At 38.6% G+C, this 19,672-nt stretch overlaps 1 protein-coding gene across 10 annotated transcripts in view; it reads left to right on the forward strand.

Moving 5' to 3' along the window:
- Nucleotides 1-19,672, forward strand: part of fgfr3 (fibroblast growth factor receptor 3) — a 43,610-nt gene that overhangs the window by 8,044 nt on the left and 15,894 nt on the right. For 6 of the 10 annotated variants that reach the window (XM_082153811.1, XM_082153813.1, XM_082153815.1 and 3 more), the window contains exons 3-5: nt 7,521-7,787; nt 10,299-10,364; nt 14,357-14,526. In XM_082153811.1, coding sequence (XP_082009937.1) covers nt 7,521-7,787; nt 10,299-10,364; nt 14,357-14,526 — 503 coding nt within the window. The remainder of the gene's footprint in view (nt 1-7,520; nt 7,788-10,298; nt 10,365-14,356; nt 14,527-19,672) is intronic. The other 4 variants (XM_082153817.1, XM_082153810.1, XM_082153816.1 and 1 more) reach the window with 1 other exon arrangement.

Consider the following 19,672-nt stretch of genomic DNA (forward strand, 5'->3'; position numbering starts at 1 on the left):
AGCATATTAAAGTGGCAATTTTGCAATTTCTTCTGGTTATTTATGGCCATTTATAGACCCTTTGCACATTTGTGTGAATGTTTTCTGTTCTTTGTTATTAGTTGGGCTTTGTTCACCTCATTAATGATCTTTGAAACTCACTGCAGGTCAGCAGATGAGTTAATATTGAGAAGAGAAACGTGTCCTCAGAATGCAGTCGATAACCACCTGTTCACACACACACACACACATGGAGTGTCTTCCTTATACCAGTACCTGCGCAGTAACGCACACACCTCTACACACAGAGAGGCAGAGGCGTGTGAAGCACGTACACACTTGCTGGCCTGTCAACCTGTAGGATGGGTGTCTTCAGTGTAATTATAAGTTCCCCTGAAGGACATTACTTAGATACTTACTTAAAAGTCATAAGTGGTCAAACAAACGTGTGTGTGTGTGTGTGTGGTGTTGTTCCTCTTTGGACCAGTTCTTGTCAGACGAGTAGTTTTATTCTTTTTTTGAGTCTTATATACATTTCTGTGGCTTTGATTTATGTGTTAAAGTGCTGTTCTTTTTAACTTTCTATTCATCACAGAATCCTGAAAAAAAAAACTGTTTCAGTTTCCTAAAGATTATTAAGTAGCACAACATTGATGAAAAATGTTTCTTGAGCAGCAAATCAGAATGATTTCATGCAACACTGAAGGATCAAGGATCATGCATGACTGAAGACTGAAGAATGGCTGCTGAAAATGTAACTTTGCCATCACAGGATTGAATTACATAAAAAAAATCATTTTAATCATATTTCACAATATGGCTGTCAAATAAAAACAGCCTAGGTCAGCATAAGATACTTTTTTTCAAAAACATTCACAAATCGTACCAACCCCAAACTTTTGAATGGTTTTCCTGTAAGGGTTAGAGTTAGCCTATATTAATTATAATTAGGTTTATATAAAAACAATAGAGGTCTATGGTATGCCGCCACTTAGCCAAGTCAACGTGTGTTTGTGTGTGTGTGTGTGTGTGTGTGTGTGTGTGTGTGTGTGTGTGTGTGTGTGTGTGTGTGTGTGTGTGTGTGTGTTGCTGATTTGCCTCACCTCTTCTATACCACTTTTGGCAGTCATGAACAGATGGCAGAAGTTATGTGCTGTAAGATGTCCAACAAACACACACAGAGACATGTACACTTCTCCTTTACCACCCATGGAATGAACCTCTGCCTTGGCAATATTCCTGGTCCAACACATACAGTACCACACACACACACACACGCACACGCACACACGCACACACACACACACACACACACACACACACACACACACACACACACACACACACACACACACACACACACACACACACACACACACACACACACACACACACACACACACACACACACACACACACACACACACACACACACACACAGTGCTTGATGTGTCACAAAAACAGCAGTCCATCTATCAATCACCTCTGGATTATGGTTTGATTTAAGCTTTAGGCTGGTATATTAGTATGTTATACTGTATATTAGAGTCAGGAACACAGAGTCCTGTGTGACGGCTGCTTTCTCTCCTGGGATGCTTATGAATAGTTTATAAAGCATTAATAATGCATTAATGACAGTGTAACAAAAAGCATGAATAATGCATTTATGACAGTGTAACAAAGCTTATACCACACACTGATCAGTTTGTAACTGAAAGTGATCTAGTGCTGGCTTTGTTTAGCAGTGTGAGAGCATTATAAACTGTTATAATGTTACACAGGGACAGCGGGCCCTATGAATTTTTTGGTTTTAGTTATAAGCAGTTTGTGATAGACTAAACAGTCTGTCACATGTTTAGGGGAATCTGTTTTTGTTTATAACTTTGAGTTATAAATGGTATTGCATATTCATGGTAATACACTCAGACTGTGTGTATGTGTGTGTGATTTAGGATCTTTCTGAGCAGCTGTTGCCAGTTGCTTCTGGGTATCATTGGCTGGAAGGAAGCAAGGCAGAGGATTAGTACTTTTCCTGCCCAGTAATACCCCATCTCTCTCTCTCTCTCTCTCTCTCTCTCTCTCTCTCTCTCTCTCTCTCTCTCTCTCTCTCTCTCTCTCTCTCTCTCTCTCTCTCTCTCTCTCGGTTCTCTCTGAAAATGCTATATTTCTATTCATACTAAAAGACAGAGGGGGTAAAGGGGGAAGGGCAGAGGCCATGGAGAGGTGACTTGTTTGTGAGTGTATTTGCTTGATCGCTTGTGTTTTCCTTAAGGGCAATTTGAGGTCACAGAGTTGAAAGAGTAACATCTCACTCTGCTCATTTCTTATTCTGTCATCATCACAATGACATTTTTTTACTTCGTTCAGAGAGTTAAGGCAAATTATTGGGCTTTACAGCACACATTTGACATAGAACAATTTAGTAGTGATAGACCAATATATATTGGCCAGGATGAGATATATATATATATATATATATATATATATATATATATATATATATATATATATATATATATATATATATATATATATATATATATATATATATCAGTATTATATTGGCCCTTGAAATGTATATGGGTGGATATTGTTAACTGCTCTATTGTCCTCTCTTGGTCTAAATTACCCAACAAATAAATATTGGGTTACACCTTTTTTTATGCTGTCCTTGTTACGCTGTAATTATACAATTAAGTACTGAGTAACATTAATTAACAACGTGTTTACTATAGGGTTACAGTTGTTAGTTGAGGGTTTGTTGCTTGTATTTACACAAAGTTTATAGTTATTGCTGTAGTAAGCACATGTAATGTGTAACAAGGACAGTGTAAAATAAATTGTTACTAAATATTACAGGTACATTCAAAGGATGTCACCAAATATTTAAAATATAACTACTAATGTGAATATTGGGAGTTTGTCCTAATAAATGTAACATTTAGGGTTAGGGTCCAGAACAAGCCTTAATTTCCACTCCTAATTAAACAAGTTTCTATTGTTCAAAAGATCATACAACAAATTTTGTTAACCCTACTTGTAAGAAAACTACTTAAGAAATGATTTGGAAAAAATAAGTTTGTGAAATATCCAAAGATTTGCTGATGCTACTTTAGATTAAGAGCATGTGTTCAAGCTACTGCAGTGTGTTTTGAGTGTGTGTTCTGTACAGTGTGCAGGGTTTGAAACTAGGCCAGTTCGTCTATGGAATGACAATTAAGATGCTCCAATCACTGATTACAACCTGTGTGTTTGTATCAGTGTGTGTGTGTGTGTGTGTGTGTGTGTGTGTGTGTGTGTGTGTGTGTGTGTGTGTGTGTGTGTGTGTGTGTGTGTGACTCTTTGAGGGTGTAGACATGTATGGGTTGAAAAGGATTTTTTTTTTTTTAGCTCAGAGATAAAGCAAGTTATGTGTATATTTATTTAATATGTGCATGTGTGTGTTCTTAAAGGGTTTGGCTCAGACTCTGGATTGGGTCTGTATCTTTAGAACATCCAGCTTCCGTTACTAATTAGAGCACTGATGCGGGAGGGTTTGTGTGTGTGTGTGTGTGTGTGTGTGTGTGTGTGTGTGTGTGTGTGTGTGTGTGTGTGTGTGTGTGTGTGTGTGTGTGTGTGTGTGTGTGTGTGTGTAGACAAGGCTTTATTTTTGGATGCCGCAGCTTTCTTAAACTTTCCTCAGGGGCACTCCATCGCACACACACACGCCTCAACAGGACAGAATAAAGGAGGTAACAAGCTGCAAACTCTTCTCCGCCCACCTCTCTTTCTGTCGTAATCCTAATCGCCGATTGCTTCTTTCTTTCTTTTTTTTCCTCTCATGCCAGTCTCATTTAGAGGAGGATCTGGTTCAGAAACATTCCTACATCCGGCATCTACGTCTCAGACGTACAGTGGACGCAGACTTTAGATCCAGAAAGATACTCCTTTAAAGTAACCAGATTGTAGCATGCGAGAAGTGTGCATGAGACTGTGTGCGTGAATGTGTGTTGTGTTCAGTCTGAAGGTCAGATGACCGTAGGGGTTGTTGACTGAGTGTGTCACGCCAAACGACCGAAAGCAGCGGGAAACGGCAAAAGAGCATACTGGCACAGCTCAGATTGGTGTGTGTGGGTGTGTGTGTGTCTGTGAGTTGATAAAGGTGCAGACTAATTACCTGCTATAAATCAGCTGCATGTATTGATTACGCTGTGTCACAATAGATCACGTACCTGTGCTTTCAGCCATGACTGTGACTGTTTGTGTGTGTGTGTGTGTGTGTGTGTGTGTGTGTGTGTGTCCACGCACCCTCTCTATCCTCCCCCTCATTCTCTTGTTTTAACCTGTCGCTTTGTTGCAACACCCAAAACAAGTGGAACCAGAGACTGTTAGTCGTACATACATTTATCACATGCTGTCAACTGTGTGTGTGTGTGTGTGTGTGTGTGTGTGTGTGTGTGTGTGTGTGTGTGTGTGTGTGTGTGTGTGTGTGTGTGTGTGTGTGTGTGTGTATGTGGTCCTGTTATTCCCAATGTTATGGGGACCAAATGTCCCCTCAAGTATAGTAATACCCGTACATTTTAACCTTGTGGGGAAATTTTTTGGTCCCCATGAGCAAACAAGCTTAGAAAAAATCTGAAATGTGTGTGTGTGTGTGTGTGTGTGTGAGAGAGAGAGAGAGAGAGAGAGAGAGAGAGAGTAAATGCATAGGGACAGCATAGCGACTCACTATAAGTCTCTAAAAAAAAACTAATAAATCAAGAGGCCACATTAACCACCTCTCAAAACACGGATGTGTTTGTAAATCTATATTTACATTTTTTTTAAATCGAAAAATGTTTTTTTTATTTAGGGTTTTTCCTTTATAACAAAAATATTACGCTGCACAACTGTTTCAACATTGATAATAATAAGAAATGTTTCTTGAACACCAAATCAGCATATTAGAACTATTTCTGAAGGATCATGTGACACTGAAGACTGAAAATTCAGCTTTGCATCACAGAAATAAATTACATTTTATATATTAAAATAGAATACTGTTTTTATTGTATTTTTGATCAAATAAATGCTACTTTAGTGAGCGTAAGAGACTTAAAACATTTTTTTTTTAATCTTACGAATCCCAAACTTTTGACCCCAAAACTACTGCTAAAAAATGCCTTGTTGACCTGTTTCATGTATCATAAAAGCAGTCAGATATATTCCAGTAACTGCTGTGTTGCCCATGGCAGCAGTTTTAAATTACATCTCACATATTACCCCGCACAACTCTGGCAAAACACAAAAAAAACCTTTCATCTTTTCCGCTTGATCAAAGGAAAAACTGTCCTCAATACATGCAAGTGTGTGTGTGGTGTGTGCTGAATATAAATGGGTGCTTGAATGATTATGAAAATACATGAAGCTGTCTTGCCTTGAGCCAATCAGTGTTGTCAAGTTGTCATATCCTGTGGCTCCAGACATTTACGATGACATTTACGAAACAGAAGATTTCCAATCACATACTTCGGGATCGTACTTTACCTGAGTAACCGCAATAATGGAAATGCTAACAGATACATACTTTGCATTATGCATTTCGGAGCACAGTGACTTAGGAGGATTGCATAGTCTTACAGAGTAAACCAAGGTTGTAAGCCTTCATAAAAGCCCAAATCTCACCTGAGCTGTTGCCCTCAAGAGGTTTCTATATCAGCCTTGTAAAACCTCAGCGCTCACACTAGCTCTATTCTCCACTCTCCTCCTGGGAAATATGGGAACACACAGTAGCCATTTATGATATTTATTTATAACCCCTTCCCCCATGCACATTAGTGTCTTTCACTGGGCCCAGCATATGTTACACAAGAACACACACCCTCTCTTCCACAGGATATAGAATAGACACACACACACACACAGCAGCGTTTATTCTCTGAAGGTGCCGCCATCTGATCAGCACTGTGGTACCTTCGGATTTGAGTGGTATGGGGTGGGAGAGGTAGAGAAATGAGTGAAAGACAAGATGAAAGGTAGAAAAAGGGGACGGAGAAGCAGACGTGACAGCGTTCAAGAGTGAAACACACAAGAACTGATATGAGAAGTGATCAAAGAGATATTAAAACTTCACGTGGCCTTCAGACAGTCTCAGACAGAGTGGTGTTTTTGGACTTTGCGCTTAACAGCATGTGTGTATGCGTTCACATGTAGCGGGGCGATCTATAATTCATATGCCCGATTCTGTATTCTACTCAAGCTTAGTCTTGTCTGCAAGCCGTCTGCCAACACACTCCTGACCTCATACACACACGCTCAAGCGCAACATCTATCAAATATATCAATCCTTTGTGAGTCTGTCACCGCTCTTCCCAGAGATGAATGTCACTTTGAAAAGAGGGAATAAGAGAGTGATAGAGATGCTACAGAAAGAAAACCAGGTTTTATGGAGTAAAATGAAGGAAACTGTGTTAGGTGGAATAATTATTCCAGCATGCTGCATTTCTGCTCCTCAGCGGGGTCTCCATGGCGTTCACCGGGGTGGTTAATAAACATATTTGTTTGTTTATTATTCCTGCTGTGCATTTGTGTGATTTTTAGACCAGTCTTGGTGCAAAAATGTAGTGATTTTGTTATTTAAAATTAATTGTAGATCTGCCTGTCAAACTCTACTACACTCTTAAAAATAAAAGTACTTTATTGCCATTGATGGTTCCACTAAGCACCTTCAACATCCATGGAAACTTTCCATTGGACAAAAGTTGCTTTATAATGGAAAAAAGTTTCTTCAGATAATTAAAATATTTTTCACATGAAGAAATTTTTTTTCTTTTAAGAACTGTTCACAGAAAGGTTCTTTCTATTTTTTTATGTAAATAACAACAGTAACTGTTAATTAAGGGTTAGAGTACAACATGGGTTCGATTCCCTGAGAATTTATGTTGAACATACTATCATATCTAACAAATCTCAGTATATATGAGTTGTCATCAAACGCCTGTACAATTAAATTAGCTACTTAAATGTTAGCTAGATATAAACGTCAACTTTCCCTAACTAGCAAGATTTATTTTAAACTGTTTATACACCCTTACAATAGTCGAGTGGGGAAAAAACCTTTTTGTGTTCTGAATTGCTGTCGGTAAGAATACAATGACGCCAATGACTTTACATAGACTTACAATGCAGATCGAACCAATTAAACACATACCTTCAAAACACTTTAAGTCACTTCAGATAAAATCTCCACATTTCTGTCATGACAACTCTCATATCCATTACCATGGTTGGCATGTACAATATAGCATACATGAATTACCCGTAGCAGATCTATACAGGTGGAGCTGGGGAAGGTGGAGGGTTTCTGAAAGCGCACTGCAAATGCTACAGCAAATGCTGACCAAGTATTTTAAGGTTGGTATCAGCTGCGCCCTATAAAGAATGATGTGTTTGCAAGCGGATTGAGTTAAGGACATATCTAGAGTTTCGTGACATAACTTTGTATATTTTGTTTTCGGTAATTTCGTTAACTGCAGATTGAATTTACTTCATTAACATGTCTCTCTCTTTTTTCTCTCTGTTAGACTGGGTGTCGAGTGAGGCGGAAGTGTTTCTGGATGACCACGTAGCAGGAGTCGGGGACACCGTGGATCTGTCCTGCACACCGCATGACTTCCTGCTTCCCATCGTGTGGCAGAAAGATGGCAACGCTGTGTCTCCTAGCAACCGTATGCGGGTGGGGCAAAAAGTGCTTCACATCATCAACGTCTCCTATGAAGACTCGGGGGTGTACTCCTGTAGACATGCCCACAGCAGCATGCTGCTAAGCAACTACACCGTCAGAGTCACCGGTCAGTCTCTCCTTCTCTCTCCTAATAATACTTAAGTAGCAGTCTTGTTGTTCCTTCCCTGCAGTAGACTTTGGTGCACAAGCTCAGGCACGCAAAACATTAATTGGAAACTCACCAGTCAGACTTGTTCTCAACAGGCAAATAGGTCTTGAGACATACTCCCAGCACACACCTACAGGCTGACTTGATGTTTATCAAACAAGCGCAATAACACTCACTTAAATGCTGCATATTGCCTAATATTCCAAAGTAATTGGGCTGTTTTAAACTGTGTATGGTTTTACCAGAATAAAAAATGGGTGTTATAAAATAGGGCCTCTTTGGGGAAGTAGGGAGGAAAATAGCATATTTTGGTCAGTACAAATTAAAATCAGTGTGAACATTTTTAGAATAGACACTAGAGTTGTTGTTTGTCTGTGCATCACACATGGCCCATTGAACTGTTCTGTCAGGTATTATTATCTTTTAGAATTCAAACCTTGAAGAATGGAGTCTGAACACTGCTTACTGCGCAATATACTGTATAATGTCTGTTATTATATAAAAATAGTATGTGGTGTAGTTTGCATTATGCAGTGCTACACGTTTCAGTGCTGGCATGCTACATTACTGACACATGATCTTAATTCAGCTAGTGCTGTTTAGTATAGTGTTAGTTTATAATTATTTAGTTCATTAATAATTAATATATAATAATTAATTGATGTTATTTTATTATTTTTAAAATAAGAACATTTGTTTATTATAATTAAATTAACAATGGAATTTTTTTATTTTTTTTAAATATGTAAAAATAATTTTACGTTTGGCTGTCCAATCAAATAATGAGTTAAGAAAAACATGTTTAAAATTGCTCTTGATGCTGTTGCTGTTGAATTTGCACAGTTTACTAAATACTGCAGGTTCATACTGTAACAAAAAAGATATCATTAAACTCTTAAGACAAACAGACATTACACGATTGAATGCAGATTCTTTTTTTGTGGGGCGCGTGCGTGTGTTTGTAATGTGTGTGTGTTTAAATGGTAGTGTGGAGTGATCTTTGGTGCTGTAAACTTGAGGACACAAGCTGAGCTGCTCATTGACAACTAATTAGAATGTTATTATCTGGAATCTCTTTATCATTTAAAGCAAATGGAAAAAGTAAGAGCACAGGGAGAGTTTTTTTTTTACCAACATGTGTTTGGCGTTAGGCCAGGGCAAACCGGCTCTCCTTCTCGCAGCGTCTGGAGAAAGACAGAGAAAAAAAAAGTGAAACGGGCACACAACCTGCACCAATTATTGCATGCCGATAAAATGTCCACAAGACAGCAATATCCTGTTCTGCACACTTTAACACTAGACACAGCTACCAGACACACTGACAGACAGCAACATGCAACACACAACATATCTTTACATTGATAGTTCATATAAAATGACTCACCTTCATGTCGTTCCAAACCCGTAAGACATTCGTTCATCATCGGAACACAAATGAAACTTTATGCCCCTCCATTGACAGCCTACGCAACTACCACTTTCAAGACCCATAAAAAATCCATGTGACTCCATGTGTTTAATGAAGTGATGCGAGTGCTTTGTTTGCACTAAAAAAACATAATTTACCACTTTATTTTCAAAATACGCAACAATGTCTGCTCTCGTGTCAACACGATACTCATGCTTAGTGGTGCTCACGTGAACGCACGCTGAAGATTAATATTTTGTAAATAAAGTGGTATGGATGAAGCATATGTCTTAAGATGCTTCACGCCAGGTTTGACATCGATGAAATGAAACATTGGTTTGCATGGGTTTTGTCAGTGACGTTGTGTCAATTTTTGACTTTGGGGTGTATTAATCCTTTAAAAACATGAAACCCCACAGAACAACAACACAAACCATCATAACTCAAAAAATATATGTAACATAAACTCCCAGTAGCCAATAAAGACTGTGAAGCCACAAAAATGTGAAAATATAGCATTAATCTGATGGTTTGGTGAAACTAACACACACACACACACATACACAGAAAGCTTCAGTGTCCAAGTACCAGCATATCTTTAGTACTAAATAGGCCTAGTGTTGGATTTCACGCTCCACTGGTATTTTAGGAGTGTGTGGTGTACAGTTTTACCTGTGTAAATGTTCAGAGGAGGAGCTGAAGACAGAATAATCTCCTATTCAGGGTCATAGTGTTTTTTTTTTTTCTCACTCTGAATAAGTTCATTTAGAAGCAGGATACGGGAGTGTGTATTTGTGTGTGTGTATTTCAGGACATGTGTGTAAAAATACAGCTGTTGTCAGAAATCTCACTGAATCTCGGCTAACATCTGCCATCCATTAACCGCTCTGTGTGTGTGAGTGTTTGAGGGGGTGTGTGTGTGTGTAGTAATTGGTTTTGATTTGTTATCAGTTTATTTTCCTCATTTTGCAGATCATATGAATAGGTTCATTGTTCATACAGAAAGGCCACTGTGCTGTGTAGTAATAAGATCACTCTCTCCATCTCCCTGTCTCTCTTAGATTCGCTGTCCTCTGGTGATGATGAGGACTATGATGAAGATGAGGACGATGCAGGTAATGGAAATGGTGTGTTTTACCCTCTCATTTCTCTTTTCATTCCTCTTTTTTGATCGAGATTTCATGAGGTGTCTCTGTTTTGCGATAAATGCATGTGATTGCTGTCTTTCTTAGCTGGGGATAGGTTGCATTTCATTTCATCAGCTACTTTTCCCCCACTTGATACGAAAATGCAAATTCTCACGAGAGATGGAGAGAGAAGAAAGGAGAAGAAGAGAAATAGTTGAAAGTCTAATAGCATCAACTGAAATGTGACTAAAAATCTCAGAAAAAGCCACAATATCTTCAACTATGTGTATAACAACTTAAAGGAGAAGTTCACTTTTAAAAAAACTTTTGCTGATAATTTACTCACCCCCATGTCATCCAAGATGTCCATGTCTTTCTTTCTTCAGTCGAAAAGAAATTAAGGTTTTTGATGAAAACATTCCAGGATTTTTTCACATATTATGGATTCCATTGGGACCCAAACGGTTCAAGGTCCAAATGACAGTTTCATTGCCGCTTCAAAGGGCTTTAAACGATACCAGACGATGAATAAGGGTCTTATCTAGCGAAACGATCGGTCATTTCAAAAATAAAATAAAAAGTTGACGTTTTATAAGCACAAATGTTCGGCTTGCTCTGTTCTGTGATGCGCGTTCGTGACGTCACGTAATACGCAATTACGTTGAAAAGGTCACGCTTGAAAAATTGAAGAAAATGTTCTTTTTGGCTTTTTAATATTAAAACACTCAGGATGCGCACACGAAATGGGCATTTTAAACGATAAACTGACACAAATACATTTGAAAATGTTTATATGGTCCTCCTTCCGCACATTTGTAAACACATCAAACTTGACCTTTTCAACGTAATTGCGTATTACGTGACGTCACGAACGCGCATCACAGAACAGAGCAAGGCGAACATTTGTGCTTATAAAACGTCAACTTTTTATTTTATTTTTGAAATGACCGATCGTTTCGCTAGATAAGACCCTTATTCATCGTCTGGTATCGTTTAAAGCCCTTTGAAGCGGCAATGAAACTGTCATTTGGACCTTGAACCGTTTGGGTCCCAATGGAATCCATAATATGTGGAAAAATCCTGGAATGTTTTCATCAAAAACCTTAATTTCTTTTCGACTGAAGAAAGAAAGACATGGACATCTTGGATGACATGGGGGTGAGTAAATTATCAGCAAAAGTTTTTTCAAAAGTGAACTTCTCCTTTAAGAAAGAAACTAGAGGAAAATGTTATTTCTGTTTTAGTGTTCATTTCAGTGACCCAACTGATATATATATATATATATATATATATATATATATATATATATATTTCATTTCATTTCATATATATATATATATATATATATATATATATATATATATATTTTTTTTTTTTAACACATTCTGATAAATGTCTATACAGGCAAACATCTCAATATACTGTAGCAAGAGAATCAGAATATCTGATTTTATTCATATTTCAAATCAGTCATGTCAAAAGTTGTTTGTTAACCATTTTCAAAAGGTTAATTGAAAAGTAGGATTTGGTGACTAATCAGACACGACAACAAACTTTGCTCTTTCAAAGCTCAGCAGAATTAAGGAAGATCAGACGGTTATGTTTTACATAAGTATACATTTTGTCTCAGATGTTTCTTAAAAATCCCCTAGGAGAAATACAAATAGAGACAAATTATAAGTGTATAGAGATAAATAAATAAATCAAATGCATAGCAAAGCCCAGATATTTTCAATTTGTTGAGAAACGTTTGAGTAAATATTAAAATCTCGCAGACTTTGATATCTTGGTAAAACTGAGCACATTGAGATCTCTTCAGTGTTGTTATTGTTAACTAAAAAAACTATTAAAAAATATTTGTTGGTAATTAAAATAAAGCTAAAATGAAATAAATAATAAATATTAGATGGAAAACTAGAAATGTTGCCTCGGGAACTTACTGAAATAATTAAGTTTAATAAGCTGAAGTATTAACACTAAAAAAAAAAAAAAAAAAAAAAAAAAAAAAACCTAATACAATTGACAAAAGCACATATTAAAATGACTGAAACCTAAACAAAAATTAAAATAAAAGCTTAAAATATGAAAATTAAAGTTAATTAAAAAACATAAATAAATATTGTAATAGTATATAAATAATAGTAAAATAACACAGGATCTCTGAAACTCTAGATGACACACATACAAGATTGAAGTCTTTCTCTGAGGGAGAAATTTGAGATGCAGGAGACATTCTCCATTTGATCTTTATTTAATATCATTTCTTTGTAAGAGAAACAACTGAGATTTGAAAGAGATCTCATTTGTGATTTTTCAAAGAAAGAGAGAGGGAAGGGAAAGCTAACACATCTGTCTGTTGTGGTGGGATAGGGGTTGGGGGAGGGTTGAGGGGTTGAGGGGAGGGCATGGAACGAGGGATTAAGCGAAAAACCAAAACCCCTTTAGAGTTTAATGACCAGTAATCCAGCTCTAATTAAGAAAGAGAGAGAGATGAGAGCACACTAGAGCTGAGAGCTGTGAGGTCTGGGCTCTCTGGAACATTTGAGAAGAGTTGAGGTCGTGTGACATCTGATGACATCATTCTGTAATATCTTAATGATGCAGTGCTGGTTACTGCTCTCAGTTTGGCTGACTGAAGCAAGCTGTGCGTAATATCAGCTGTGTGGAGTTGAACTGCACTTTGATGGCTTTTTTTTTGGCTGTAGAATAAAAGAAATGGAAAAAAAAGTTGGGTCACTGTAGATTCGCGGTTCCCACTTCAAAGCTCAAATTGTCTGTATTGAACTCTATAAAATAGCAAACCACACACACACACACACACACACACACACACACACACACACACACACACACACACACACACACACACACACACATATGTCCACATAGGGGCCAGGTCCACTGTTGGGTACAGACCCATGCTGAGTTTTCCTGACAGTTCCACTGACCATTTGAGTATGCAGCGCAAACTGAGAGAGAGAGAGAGAGAGAGAGAGAGAGAGAGAGTGGGTGTGGGTGGGTGTGTGTGTGTGTGTGTGTTGTATGTAGGCATCAGTGTGTCAGTTATGCCAAAGGAAATGCCAGCCTGCCAATCACCCTTCACATTCACAATCTGATAGTGTGAGCAAATAATGCACAAGATAATTATATTCAGTCTAGTAAATGGGTTTATTGTGTGTATGTGTGTGTGCGCGCTCACAGATGTGTGTTTGTGAGCTTGCATGTATGTCTGGAGCGAAATGTGGCGTCTGTGGGTTTAATCGCCAAGTTCGCGGGTTGATCGGATCTGGATTTAATTGTTTGAGGAGGGATGAAAGTATGTTTACTCAATCTCTTAAAGACACACAGACACACTTACAAAGTACAAGACTTGTCTGAAAATGAAAATAATGACTATTATTATTTTAGCTAAAGAATGTTACTGTAAGTATTTATGCTCTGATATTTGGCATTAGCTACTAGGAAGCATAAACACAGACCCGACCACATGACAGTCAACATTATATACTAAATTTGTGGGAAGATTAAATGAAGGAAAATTGGTCCGTTATTATAATAGGCTGTTATTATTAGGAATCCACATTGTGCGATCATGGCTCTGTGAAGGATTCAACACTGGGAATCTTGTAGAGTTCTGTCCGCAAGAGCACACTCCTCGCACTCACGTAAGAGTGTATGTAAGTGTGTTTGCTTTTCCAAACAAATTTTAATTCAGTCTGGGAATTAGGCAGCCAGTCTGACGCTGCCACAGAGCGCACAAGAAAAATCTTTCCATAAACATTCACCCGCACGAAGACTCCCGGAGAGGGAACACCCTACCCCCTGAAAAATAGCACTGCATGTCAACATACACTTATATAGAGCTCCATTTGCACCTATGGATTCATGTACTGTACATTGGAATGTTTTGGGAAACTTTCATAACATAAGTTATAGTTTATATTTTCAGCAGCATGTGATTTGATTCTCATATTTATATTTCTGTCCAACAGAAGCTCCATACTGGACCCATTCCGACCGGATGGAGAAGAAATTGTTGGCCGTTCCTGCCGCCAATACGGTGAAGTTCCGCTGTCCCGCTGCTGGCAACCCCACGCCCACCATCCATTGGCTGAAAAATGGCAAGGAATTCAAAGGAGAGCAGAGAATGGGCGGGATTAAAGTAAGGCAATAGGAATATCGATTAAGAACATGTCCATGTGTATGTGCCAATATGTGATTGTGTGTTTAGTATTACAGATAATAAGAGTCAGCAATTAGTAATAATTTACGCAGATCCCCAACATCTGCTCCTTCAAGAGCTCTCTCTCTCTTTCTCTCTCTCTCTCTGGAGTTTATTTGCTTGTCGCCTCTAGAGGATCCGTCCACCTGTTGCTGTTCCTCTGTGAAAGAGCAGATGAACACAAAGTTCTGTGTGGTCTTGTTATTTATGTGTCGATACGTTTGTGTGCGGGTGTTGTTAGTGACGTGTATTGGAGGGCGTCCACTGATTCTTTAGATTATTTTTATTTTTTATTACCAATCTTTCATCTCTCAGAGCTGTTGCTCCTTAGCACTCAATGACCCCCCCATCACACACACACACACACACACACACACACACACACACACACACACACAATTAAAGGGATAGTTCACCCCCAAAAAATAAAATTCTGTCATCATTTGCTCACCCTCATGTTGCTTCAAACTATCTTCTGTGGAACATAAAAGAAGATATTTTGAGAATTTTTTCTTGTTGAGGGTTTTCTTTTTTCAGTCAATGGTGACCAAAACTGTTCAAAGTCATACAGGTCATTCAGGTTTGGAGCTACGTGAGTGTGGGTTAATGATGACAGAATTTACATTTTAGGGTGAACTATCCCTTTAAATATGACAGCATTATTCATCGCAACTGTCCTTAAGAGGCACATATTTTCCCCATAGGAAAGAAAAATCACAAATTAGATCTTCTCTCTCAATTGTTTCTTCTAGATAGCATTGAGAACAAATTGAGACTTTTACTTTTAACACATTTACATAATTTTCTCTTGAGAAAAAGACACCAGAAACTCCTTTGGAGTTTCAGATGAGATCTCAAACTGTAGTAGTTTTTAGTAGATTTGCCAAGATATGAAAGTCTCAATATGAAGTGTTTCTCATCCAGTTCTTATGATGCTATCCACATTTGTTTTATAGCGGTATACTACAACTGTACGTTAACAATTGCCTCATTTGTTTCTAAATGAACAGAATTTTAAGAGAAAACCCTGAAACTAAGTCAACAACTGGGACTTTCTGAGTGACTTTTGCACACGCACACGCATTCACACAATTAGATTCTTTAACACAGCCTTGCTTTGCATTGACCTGTACGCATAGAATATTACCAGTGTCTCCTAAGAGAGACATTTAGAAACAAAACACTGACCTCTTCACCTCTCCATAGCCATAGAGTGACCATCCTGCCCTTACAAAAACACACACGTATACACACACCAGGGGTCCGCACTGACCCAGGGTCATCCTTTATACTAGACCTGCCCTCCGCATCAGCACAGTCACTGTTGGCATAGAGATCTCTGACAGCATCATAATAGCTTTATTTAACACACACATACACAGGGGCTTGACAGCTCATCCTAAATGTCTTCTGTCTCTATTAAGACCAAGGCTAAAAGTCACGGCTCTTATATATATGTGTAAGTATTTGTGCTTCCCTTGTGTGTGTGTGGATATGACAGGCTTGATGGCTTGATAACGCACTCAACGATGTGTTAAAACGCAGAGCGTCATGCTAAATTAAACATGAGGAGTTCTCTAGGAGATCAGCATCTTAAAGCTCTTCTCTGCATGGCAAGGGGAACAATAATGGTGTGATTATGTTTCTATTGGCGCTGGAGCTAGTTGCAAGTTTGACTACCTCTCTGGCGACGTTAATTGCTGACTAAATGCGTTAAGATTGCAGAATGAGTTTTAAATGCAAGAAAATGAGTCACTTGCCATCTCTCATTGTTTGAAACGATCCATGGCTTTGTTTAGACAGTTGACTTTCCCACAGCTTTCCCCTTCAAAGAGCCACACACACATTAACACAAACACACACTTACAAACAGACACACACACCTCAGACACTTTCTGTCCCTGACTGGCAGGGTTCTAAGGTCAGAGGTCACCTTTCTATTGAGTCATCAGAAGGGGGAGGTTCTGCGAGGGTGTTGCCGTGGCGATTTAGAGATCTTGATTGACAGGGGGAGGCGTGGCTTTTGTCATGCTCACATATGGCAGCCGAAGTCGCATTATTAGAATGCTAATCTGTGGCACTGCGGGTTAGTCACACCTCACGAACACATAAACACTGATGTTTTGTGAAAACGCTGCATTCGAGAGCGTGTGCAGCTCGCAACATATTCAACAGCTCAATTGACGAGCGAGTGGAGAAAGACTGTTGCGTCCTCCGAGAGATGACTCAATTTCAGTCACAGTTCTCTGTGGGACCACCATGCTTAGAGCATCAGTAATGAAATGCTGAATCTCTAATCCACCGACAAATGTCTCTTTTGTCTGTAAGCCACCGCAGTATATGTCTTTATGCTTGGGTGCAATTAGTTATTCATTAATGTGTAAAAATACGTTTAAAAGTCAAGTGTGTAATTTAGCGATGTTCTATCCCACTTGAATGTTCGGATACGTTGTGGATACCCTGCTGAAAATCCAGTATTGCTGGTGACAAGCATAAGGTATGTTTTGAATGCTGGGACCAGTATGGGTTGCTGTTCTGCTGGTTCCCAGAATGGGATGCTGGTTGATGGTTTGCTGGCCCCGACATGAAATGCTGGTTGATGGTTCCCAGAATGGGATGCTGGTTGATGGTTTGCTGGTCCCCTGCATGGGAAGCGAGTGTGCTGGTGCACCAGCAAAGGTATATTTGGCATACTGTGACCAGCTTGGAATGCTGCTGTCTGGTGGACCAGCATATGTTATCTACTGTACTTGACACCTTTTACTATACACTTTCTGGAATCAGTGACTGACAGCTCCATTTTGCTTGAGAGCAGCATGACTTTTCTAGTCCACTAGCTAAACCAGCACTATACCCACATAAACCAGCCATGACCAGCATGGAATTCATGCTGGTTTATGCTGGATTTTTCAGCAGGGTAGGATTAGGTTCAGGAGTAGGAGTAGGGTTAGCACTATATTTTCAGAGAAGAATGTTGTTCCGGGATCAACAAAATATGTTGATCCAGGAACATGTCTTACTTGGAAAAATCACAGTGACCCCGGCCGTCTGTACAATATCGATGGCTTCTTTTAATGGTGAAACATGTTGTTTTCAGTAAGACCACTTAGTAGAAAGTACCACTTTCCATTGAGAGAGAGAGAGATAGAGAAACAGTTTTGTCGTTTTAATGACTAGCCCTGGGGTCAGTTGTTTTTGCTTCCTGTCTCTGTGGGTCAAATTAAACAGAACCGCTGTCGGAACGAGCCGGCACCGTTTTGACACAGCCATAAATCCTGGACATACACATACACACAAAGACACACATACTCAAGAGGGACCTGAGCTTCTTGCCACCTCCTGAGTCCCTTTACTCCCAATATTCTCTGAAGTTCTGTTACAATTCAGTTGAACTGAATGAATATCCACCGCACTAGTTTTAACTCCTAACCCCAGTCTGACATTAGAGTTAAAGAGGCTTAATATGTTAACAGCATAATGCCGGGAGGAATTTGAGCAGTGCTTTCCGACTGATTAACGAAACTTGGCTTGGGTCATTCTCGTGCTGTTTTTTTTTTTCTGTTTTTTTCTGTGTCTGAATCAGCAGGGTACAGCACGACATCATAACACTTTTCAGCTCTTATCTTTTGATGAAGGATGGGATAAATGCACTAACCCTCTCCTCCCGTTCCCTTTGGATAAAGAGCTCGGGTAGATTGAGGAACAGCTGAGAATTCCTCTCAGCTTTTCTTTTCAGCTGACAGATTGAGATAAATGTCTTACACACACACAAAATGTCAATTTCAAGTAAGTTAGGGTCCTAAATTAAACTCTTGCCCTCTCATACTCTCACTGGACATGAGTAGCTGACATTAAATACTTTTGGGAAGTTAACCTGGATTTCAGTCCAATGGGGCTCAGCTTCCAACCTGAGCATGAGCTGATGTAGCTCAGAGGAATATTTCTTGCCTTTAGTCCAAGGTTTAATTATTGGTCGACCAACAATTTAATAAAAAATAAATAAAAGAACATAATATAATATAATCACTGATTTTAAGGGTTAATTTATAGTTAATTTCCGATTATTTTAGGGGGGCTAAAGCCCTTCTAAATACCGTTTAGCAACTATTATGAAAGTTTATTTCCTTTAAAACTATTTGAACAGCATTTTGCTTGTTCTTTTATTATTATTATTATGTAGTAGTAGTCTTTATGACCTTTAATGGTTGAGAGACTAAATTAAATATTTTTAAAAATGAATTTGTCTCAATGCAGGATAGTTTAAAATTAACTAGTTAACAGAAAGGTGTTCACTAGTTACAGGACACTCAATATACAATATTTTCCCTTATACATTAATTAATTTTAACCTAAAATCTTGATTTTTTTAAAAAGGTCAATGGACACATATGCCAACTACTCCCATACATACATACTCTCACACACATTTCTCGTACCGTGCAGTGTGTCAATCAGCAAACACCAAAGGCTCACTGTGTGAGAGTGAGCCAAGCGAGAACGAGCCGAGAGGAGGTGAGGATCCAGAAGACAAGGGGGAGGAGGAGGAGTGCAGGGGGCACAGGCGCCCTTGCCAACTTTCTTAGGCATGTGTGTTTGTCTATGTGCGTGTTGCCCTCTCAGTTGGTGTTACCATGCAACTGTTCAAAAACACAGGCCATAATATTTACACAGTTACATTTTTTTCCACTCAGACCTTCGAAGTACGTAGAGAAGGAATGAGAAAGAGACAGTGCGCAAGAGAAGAGAGAGAGAGAGAGAGAGCCATATGCAATTAGAGTGTGCTCTATGAATGAATGAATGGATGTATATGTGTTTATATGCGTGTGTGTATGAGGTGAAGGACCCATCTACATATTTTCCACATCTGGTGATGATAAAGGAATTCCAAAATAAACCCCAAAATAAATAAATAAAACAAGTCTGTGATTTATCTATCTATCTGTTTATCTATCTATCTATCTATCTATCTATCTATCTATCTATCTATCTATCTATCTATCTATCTATCTATCTATCTATCTATCTATCTATCTATCTATCTATCTATCTATCTATCTATCTATCTAGCTAATCTGATAGGCTTAAT

Source organism: Leuciscus leuciscus, assembly GCF_965113295.1.
Source record: "Leuciscus leuciscus genome assembly, chromosome: 22".
NCBI classification, from domain to species: Eukaryota; Metazoa; Chordata; class Actinopteri; order Cypriniformes; family Leuciscidae; genus Leuciscus; species Leuciscus leuciscus.